This window comes from Morus notabilis, unplaced genomic scaffold, assembly GCF_000414095.1.
Source record: "Morus notabilis unplaced genomic scaffold, ASM41409v2 Scaffold814, whole genome shotgun sequence".
In the NCBI taxonomy this organism is placed as follows: domain Eukaryota; kingdom Viridiplantae; phylum Streptophyta; class Magnoliopsida; order Rosales; family Moraceae; genus Morus; species Morus notabilis.
The window spans coordinates 73,478-83,020 of NW_010363932.1; the positions used below are offsets into that span (position 1 = coordinate 73,478).

At 42.1% G+C, this 9,543-nt stretch overlaps 1 protein-coding gene across 1 annotated transcript; it reads left to right on the forward strand.

Moving 5' to 3' along the window:
* Positions 1 to 5,813: 5,813 nt before the first annotated feature.
* LOC21386430 lies at positions 5,814 to 9,266 on the forward strand. The gene is made up of 7 exons (XM_024170283.1): positions 5,814 to 6,180; positions 6,573 to 6,614; positions 7,255 to 7,337; positions 7,521 to 7,622; positions 7,733 to 7,947; positions 8,645 to 8,739; positions 8,822 to 9,266. Exons 1-7 carry the CDS (start codon positions 6,039 to 6,041, stop codon positions 9,073 to 9,075), a joined length of 933 nt encoding a protein of 310 aa, XP_024026051.1. The 5' UTR covers positions 5,814 to 6,038; the 3' UTR covers positions 9,076 to 9,266.
* The last annotated feature ends 277 nt before the right edge of the window (positions 9,267 to 9,543 follow it).

Sequence of the window (9,543 nt, forward strand, 5' to 3'; positions counted from 1 at the left end):
ATTAATATGATATTAGAGTGAAAAGTTCTGAGTTTAAACTCTTATAATTACATTTTTTATCTTCATTTAAATTGTTATAATGTGTTGAGTCTTTATTATATCTTAGACTTAAATATTCACATGTTGAGCTTTCTAATTAATTTACCCACGTAATTGTTTATTGTCCAGCTCATATGTGAGAGGAAGCGTTAAAATATTAAACTATTATTAACCTACCTCTTAACAACTTAAACTTTTAAGATAGATTAGTAAACTAATAATTTAAAGATTGGACAAGCAGATGTAATAAAATTTATCTAGAAAAATATTATTTGTAGATTTGGACTCCTACACAAAATCACAGCTGACAATGGAACTCAGTTCATAGGGACTAAGACGAGGAAGTTTTGTGAGCAACATGGGATCAAATTAAGTTTTACGTCAAGAATATATCTACAGGGAAACCGAGAGGTAGAGTCCACAAACAAAACAATCTTCGAATGTATAAAAAAAAACTGAGAGGAGAAGAAAAGTGCATTGGCGTCAGAACTTCCAGATCAACCAATGGAACTCCTTTTGCAATTCCAACGGAAATTGGATTTCCGACCTTAAGATCTAAAGTTGCGAGGTCAAAAGAAACTGAGGAACTACTGAAAGAAAATCTAGATCTTGCGGAAGAAAGAAAGTAGAAAGCAGCAAGGAAATGAAAGGCAAGTGAGAGAAAAAGAGAAAAGAATGAGAGAGTATGGATGCAATAGTTTTTCCATGATTGGAAAATTTTTCTGTGGATGATGAAAGATAAAGCAAAGAAAAAGCTTCTTAAAAGACAAAGGAGAGAGTGAGATAATGAGACATGAGAAGAAGAGAGACATACCCCTTCTTATAGAGGACCTGGAAGGAGGTAAGGGAAGTTTTGAAATTCGAATCGAAAACAAAGCAAGAAAAAGATAAGGTCAAATTTTAAAAGAAAAAATCCAAAAAATGGAACTGAAAAGGGCTGTGAGAGATAGACAGAATCAAACGATTTAATATGAGAAGATTATGAGAATCCTGGCATTTATGAAAAGATTGATAGTACGTTTGAATTTTTCCTCAAGGAATTCGAGAGGCTTGAAGAAGAAGCCCTCAATAAAAGGACCGAGCAAGATAGCCCAAATGGGAATGACCGAATGAGATTATTGTTAGGGAGTTCAAACAAAAATTCCTAGCAAGAGAAACGGAAAGAATTAACCCGAATGAGAATTGACCGAACGGAAAAATCTCATTAGGAAAATTGAATAAATTCCTAACAAGAGAGACCAGAAGAAGTAGCCGAATGGGGACCGAACGGAAAAAATTACTAAGGAGAGAGGCCGAAAGAACTAGCCCGAATGGGAATTGACCGAACGGAAAAATCTCATTAGGAAGATTGAATAAATTCCTAACGAGAGAGACTAGAAGAATTAGCCCGAATGGGGACCGACCGAATTGAAAAATCTCATTAGGAAAATGGAATAAATTCCTAATGAGAAAATCCAAAATAAAGAAAACCCTGTCAGGATTTTAAGCTCAAAAGAAGTGATAAACCAGCAAGAATTTAATAAGAATCTGACTAATAATTTCTTTATTGAATATTAATCAGTTTAATACATTGTGAGCTCCAGCGGAGCTCCCAATCGGCAAGAATGGAAAAAATACAGAAAAATAAAGATAGAGAGGAATTTTCGAGGAATCCCACGACCTCTCAAGCTAACAGCTAAAAACACCCGAATTCTCTATAAATCTCATGCCCCTCCCTAGCAACTAAACTCCCTATTTATACTATCCTCAAAACTATTGAAAAAGACTTCTAAATATTAAGTTCCTAACATTACTCTCGCCCCAAAGAATCACCTTGTCCTCAAGGTGAAAATCAAGAAATAAAATTTAAAAATAACATCTAAATGATTGAGAACAAAAGGCTTTGTTAGTTCCTCGATTTGAGTCTCCAAATTGATGTTGTCTTTGTAAGACACGTCTTCAAATTGGAGCCACTCAATTTCATTCTTCTTCATCTTCATGTATCTTGGAAAGCAGCCACAAAGTCCACCAATTTAGTTGGAGCCTCCTGATCAAGCTTATCAATGACCATACAAGCTTTTGACAAATCCATCATTAACAAAGAAGTTTCCTTCTCAGCTAACCAGGTCTTCGTCCTTTCAGCCTCTTTATCACCAATTGCTTCATACCCTTTTACAGACTTACTAGACCCAGTCGTAAATGTGTTGAAATTTTGAGGCCCAACCACCATTGCACCAAAACTAGGCCCAATATTGTTGTAATTACGATGTCCAATCCTAATCCTGCCAAAATCGAGCCAGTTCACTCCTGAATCACGATGCCCAGTCCACACTCTTGGGAACACAGCCCCCAAATCGCTAACGGTGGCCTCAATAGTTCCGGAATTCCAAAACCATGCCTTACCTTCACTGGAATCAGCCCCAACCTTGCCGGAAACAACCTCAACAATGTCAGAATCACGAGACCCGCTCCAAATTTGGCCAGAATTTTTGAAACCAACACCAACCTCACCGGGATTAGCTTTAATGGTGTTGGAATTGCGGGACTCCACTCCAATCCCACCAAAATCTCCCTCCATAGCGCCGGAATCTCCCTCCATATCACCGGAATCAACCCCTTTCACGCTGGAATCGTGAGGCCCTATCCAAACAACAGCCAAATCGTTGAGCTCAGCCTCCGTCGCGCCGGGATCTGTCTCCGTAGCACTGGAATCAGCCCCTTTCACGCCAGAATCGCGAGGCCCGGTCCAAATCGGTCCGGAATCAGCCCCAACCGCGACCGAAACAGGGATGGGTTCCCTGTTCCGAGGGTACCCATGTCGTCCCAGCAACGGAGCAAGCCTCTCCTCCTCTAACTCCGGCTCCCACTTTGATTTCCGTTGCTGAACAAGCTCCGCCGCCCTCCTCCCATCGTCGAACAACCCCTCACGCTGTAGATCCGGACTACCCAGCACCAGATCGCAACAGATCTCGCGCTCCTCCATGAGACCCACGTCTCTCCGGCATCAGAACTCCCTCTTGCGGCATCGATCTTCGCGAATCGGCGCTTCCCGGTGAAGATCCGCCCGATTTGCCACCTCCACTCCGCCTGGGTCGACGCGATCTGGGCTTTCCTCGCCCCGAGGCGTGCGATCTCGCCTCTCCCCGTCCCGTCGTTGCGACCGAACTCGGCCTTCCCGGCCATCGGCCGCGCCGCCAACAGTGCCTCCAACCTCCGCAGCACTGCCTGCACGTCTTCCATCTGAGTCCGAACCTTCCCCACCTGGTCCCGGAGCCCCCCCGTTCTCTTTCCAGAAACCTTAAGATTAGCTCTTAGAATAGCCCTAAGTTTCTCTCTTAACTCAAAAAGCTCCATGAATCGTAGATGCTCTGATACCATTATTAGGATCCTAAGCTCAAAAGAAGTGATAAACCAGCAAGAATTCAATAAGAATCTGACTAATAATTTGTACTTCCTAAATCCAGGGGAAGGAAATCCTCCAACACCTGAACTCCCTGTATCCTCAAGATCAATCCTCTACATATTCCCCTACTCTTCTCCACCAACCCAGTACCCATGACCACCCCAAAACTGCCCGTGTCTGTCAAATGGAGGCCCAATCTGTCTATTACTCGATTGGAGATAAAATTGTGGGTCGCTCCACTATCCACCAACACCACCACATCCCGTTCGCCGATACTCCCCCTTAACTTCATGGTGTGGTTTGGTGTAAATCCCACCACCGAATTAAGTGAAACTTCGGCCACATCAAGGTGAAGATGCTCCTCCTCCAATATCTCTTCTTCCTCGGCTTCTTCCCCGCCTTCCTCGTCATCACACATAGTTAGAACGTGTAGTGTTCGGTCCTTACATCGGTGCCCGGGGGAAAATTTCTCATCGCATCGAAAGCACAACCCCTTCGCCCTCTTGTCTTGAATCTCTGTCTCAGTGAGGCGTTTGAAAGTCGCTCCCAGACATGCCCCACTAACCTGATCCTTTTGGGGCTATCTCTGAAATCCCAACGTCTGAGTTTTCTGTCCTCCCTGTGGTGTGCTGTTTCAATATGAAGAACCAACTGAATTGCTCCTATTGACTTGCTCCGCTGCATTCTTATCCTCAATCAACTGTGCCAACTCCAACGTCTCCCCTAACCCTCTCGGTCTCAGCAAACGCAGCGCCGCTCGGATCTCCGACTTCAGTCCCTTCATAAAATTTCTCTCCAACACCGCTTCTAAGATCCCCCCTAAACGACCCGATCGCAGCTCAAATTTCTCTCTATACTCCATGACCGTCCTATCCTGGGTCAGGGCAAAAAACTGTTCGTGTAGATCTCCCTCTTGAGTGGTTCGAAACCTCTCTAACAACCGGTCCTTAAATTCACCCCACGACCTCAATGGTTGTCGCTGTTCTCGCCATTGAAACCATGCAAGGGCCTTTCCGTCCAAACATAAAGCCACCGCCATCAGTTTTTCCCCCTCTGAGAGTCCATTGATGGCGAAATAGCGCTCTACCCTATACACGCATCCATATGAATCCTCGCATTCGAAAATGGGCATTTTCAGCTTCCTTACCCTAGAATCCGCCCCAAATTGAGTCTGCCCCGCCCAATTTCGCGCCATTGGAGGCCTCCAACCTCCCGATTCTACTCCACTCTCCATAAATCCGGAAGGCCCAGCCCCAAACCCTCCTTGCCCAGCCCCAAATTGAGCTGATAACCCTGCCCAGGCCCAAATCCTCCTTGCCCAGCCCCAAATTGAGCTGATACCCCTTGTCCAGCCGCAATCCCGTCATACCCGCTTCCCCTCTCACAGAAAACCCCTCCTCCCGGCCGTACGCCCCCAAATCCGCCTTGCCCAGGCCCGAATCTGCCCTGCCCAGGTCTGGATCCGCCCTGCCTAGGCCCGAAATCCCCCCAAAACGGCGCTGAGACGCCGTGCCCAGCTACCCCCGGCCTTGGTGTGCCGCAAGGTGGCGCCGAAATGCCGGACCCCGTCGCCCATAGCCCTAGGCCGCCTCCTCCAGTAGCGAAACCCTCTGATCCGCCGCCCCCAGCCGCAACCGAGCCTCCCCCGCCGCACCCAACGCCGAGGAAAGCCCCATCAAGTCGCACTTCCCTGGGCCGTCCTCCGCGCCAGCAGTTCTGCCGCAGGCCGCTGCCTTTGGCCGTGCGAAACTGGCGGTTTCCGGCCCCCCTCCCCCTGCGCCGTCGCTGACCACGGGTTCCATATCGCCGACCACGGGTTTTGTACTGCCGGACCCCTCTCCCGTTGCGCCGCTGCTCATCGCTGCTGCCGGTGGTGGGTTGAGGTGGAGCTCCGTTAATTTCAGCAACATGGCCTCAAAGGACGAAAACTGTTGTTGGACGGTGTTAAATCGCTCGTCAATGGTGGTCTTGATCGATCCAACCTCCGCTTCTAATTTCTCTTCAAGTGCGTCCACCTTCCTCGCTGCTATTGTCCCAGGATTTTGCTCTGATACCAATTTGATAGGTTTGAGAGAAGAATCAATTGAGATTAGTGTTGAATTAGGGCTTATTATTATTTAATCAAATCAATTGAAAAACAAATCATGACTTACAATTCGAGAGATAGGTCAATCTCTCATAAACTCCTAACTATTCCTAATAACTTCATAAAACTCAGCATAAGCCTAATTAACTTCCTAATACCCTCTTTATACTAAATCTTAAATCCATAAAATACCAAAAGAGTTTAATAAATATATTATTCTACAAAGACTATTCCAAAAAGAATAATTAGACAAATAATTAGACAAATACTTCCTCCGTTCAGACACGATGCCGGATTTCTCTCTGCTCTTTTTTTTAATCTGAACACTTTTCAATAATTCGCCCTTTCCTCAAAAAATTTAAAGCTGTTCTTCTCAGCTGAATCTATTATTCTCAGAGCTCTCAAGAATGGAATAACCCAAAATTGCCAGTTTTGTCCTGTATTCTATTTATAGGTGATCATGTAGTGGAAGAACCAAACGGCAAAGAGAGGGATTTCGGTGGAAAATAAAAAACAAAAAATTATAAAAAAATGAGCGTTTCTTTGACTGTAATGACCTTCAATCTTCACGAGGATCAGCCACCTGAAAGTCCTAATTCGTGGGAAAAGAGGAGAGATTTATGCTTAAGCGTGATAACCAGTTATTACCCAATGATTCTCTGTACCCAACAAGGTATTATTTCTTAACTCTACATAGATATACATTATATATATATATATATAAATGTTCACATGGATCTTCCTCATGGTTGTGATCTGGGTATTTTTTTCATTCCTGTTTTTGAGGTGGGTTTTTGTTCTTTAGGATTTTTTTTTTTTTTTTTAGTTTTCCTTCACTGAGCTACAATTTTTGGTCAATGTTTTGGGTTGAAATGCCTTTTACTATACTTTGGATAGTGTTTCTTCGTTGTTGAAATGGTCTAGGTAATGGGATAATTGTTTCAACTTTAATTTGCTATTCCAAGATTGTTTGTGATTCTAAAAGTTTGCAAGTGTTTATTTTCTTCTATTGTTTATGTTTCTTTTTCTGAGTCAATTTCTTTTTTATATTGGCTTTGGGTTCAGGAGTTAAATCACAGTTGGATTATCTTCAACAAGGCTTGCCAGGTATACTTTCCTAATGAGCTGTTAGTACTTAACTTGTGAACTCAGCAACTGGTAGTTAGAAAAATTGGCTATCAGTATATATTCTTTTTAAGCATTACTTAAATGGAAATTGATGAACCTTTAAAATGTCCAGTGTGGTACAAATTGGATTTTGCGTTTATGATTTATAATTTATATATTTTTTTAGATGAATGGCTCAAGGACAAGAATTAAGATGCTATTTGTGATGATTTCTTAACAGAGTCCACTAAGTGGACCTTCCTCATGCTCACAAAGATTGAAAAATGAAAATAATGCAATGTTTATTGGTATGGCCAAACTCCAATGCCTTATTCATGTTACCAAAATGTCAAGACCAGCTTAATTATTTTGCCTCCTTTTAATGAGCCTTGCTATGAATCTAGAGTGGTGTTTTGCTGCTAGCAAGTTGTTGGTTTCTCTTATTAGAGTTTGTGCTTTCTTATGCTGTAATATGTAAATGTGAAAGAAATTGAGGAATTCGCAAGTTTACTAAATTTTAGAATGATTCTTTCTGAGGAGTGGTTCATTCATTGACATCCAACTTTACAGACTTGACGAAATGATCTTATCCTAAAATGGGATGTTAGCTTTTGAGCAGTCGATTTGCCTTGTTCATCAGGTTATGATCAATTTGGAATATCAAGAAAAGGACCACAAGACGCTTTGGATGAACATTGCACGATCTTCTATGACAGAGAGAAGGTATCAACTATCGAGTTAAGGCATTTTACTTTATTCCCTCAATCTGGCATACTTTTCTCTTTTCTCCTTGTTCTTTATTCCCTGATATTGAAAAGTGATCTGGCATACCTTATTTATTTTTGTTATTTCGTAATGATTTTGTCCATTAATGTCCTTTTTCATGTTCTTCATCAATGAAATAAGGTGGAGTTTCTAGAAGGTGGAACGTTTTGGTTATCAGAATCACCTTCTGTTCCCGGAAGCATGTCATGGGGGGCTGCGGTTCCATGCATCGCAACGTGGGCGATATCCGCTATCATTTTTTATTTCTTTTACATGAATGGTCTTTTATATAGTCTTTTTATATTTTTGGATTGGAAGATCTCTACCTTTTGTTTCTTTAACATGATGTCCACACATTTCAACTAAAAGGAGTTGAGCCACCTGGGTTTTCATTCCAGATAGTTAATACCAACATGGATGAGTTTAGCCCTCGTGCTCGTAGACGGAGTGCTTTACTTACCTGGCAGCACATTGCTTCCTTGCCTCCTAGCTTGCCAGTTGTGTACTGTGGTGGATTTAACACACAAAAGGAATCAACTACTGGACGCTTCCTTCTTGGGAGATCAAGGTATATTGGGAACCTATTAATCTAGTTGGTGAATCTCAGTTTGCCAAATTTTCACCATGAAATTTTATTGCGTTCACATGTTGTGTTTTGAATCATCTACTTCTAGTACATCACTGTGTGCAAGGGGAGCGCGCCTGATTTGCAAATTGGTCCCCACTCAGACTTCATTTCTGACCCCTAGTTTTTGATAATCTGACTGTAGCGAGGTTAATTGTGGTTACATCCAACTATGTGCAAGAAGAGTTTTGAATGTCAGGAAAGTAAATTGAGGAAATGGTTGTCACCATAGAACTAGCCTTGTTAAAGACATTAATGCTTTGTCAATTTCTGGTTAAAAGTAGAAGTTGACTTCTGTTTTTACTTGGAGCTAAGAAAGCAATGTTTCCATTTTTTCTTTATCTGCGGGCATTTAGTTGAACCACTCTATTGGTTATCTCCTAAGCTGCAGCAACTTTATCCTTGCACTGAAAGTTTGCGTTCCCTGTACTTATAATTACCAAAAGACATTGGAGAGGACCTTTCACTTTAAGTTTGCAAAGTTTAAATTTTCACTCAATTCCATTGTTCTCCGTGTTTGTGACACGTTTTATTTTGTTTGAACTTTTGCAGCACATACTATGCTTTTTAATTCAGGAAGTTGGCCAGTTTTTTCTTCTAGTCGTTTTTTTGGTAAATATTTTCTTCTGCTTGTCCTCAGAGAGCACGGTGTGGTTGGGGATATGAGAGATGCATGGCCGAATGCCCGGGTGAGGAAAAATGTTTCTCTCATTCGCACTTATCATGGGTTTAAAGGTACCACATGTGCTCCTTTTGAAATTTCTTAACTTTGCATGATATAGCAATGGCTTAATTTAACAGTGTCCGTTGATGTCAGGAAACAAACAAGGAGCTCTTGAGTTTCTCAAGTTGATCTTTAGAGCCCTTTGTCTTTGCTGGGATCGCCAAACTCAAGATCTGCACATAGATTGGATTCTTTTCAGAGGTCGATCTCTGGTTCCCGTTTCTTGTGAAGTGATCAGCGACAACACTGACGGAGCTTACCCATCCTCCCATTATCCCCTGTTTGCCGAGTTTATGCTTCCTCGCACTGTGAGAATGATTGAACCGCCTGCTCAAGAGGAAAACTAAAAAATCCAATTGTTTTGGAGACCCTTTGGCTGTATCTCCCACATTCCTTTGCTATTATTCATTTAGTTTGTTATTCTTCTGATTGAGGGTTCACCAGAAAAGATTGTGGATATAATTTCATTTTGGGTGGTTGTATCTTTGTATTGTCTCCTTATTTTCAAGAATCAATAATTGAAGGAAATTTTCATTCACGTTTGTGATTTTAAACTTCTCATGATCTTTTATGGATTCCTTGCATTTAGACGTGAAAACTCCTGTTTTCCTTTTAGTCAATAAGTCTAGAGCCAACTTAAGAGTTCTGGTTTATACTTTTCACATTTTACCTAGTTTGAGGATCTAACCAGCTTCGTTTTTCTCGTTTCTTTTTCTCTGAAGGGTGCGTATATTGACACTACTCATTTCATTCTTATCACCCACATTTTTAAACCACCTCTCATCCTACGTTCCTCTTAAAATTTAAGAAAAGCC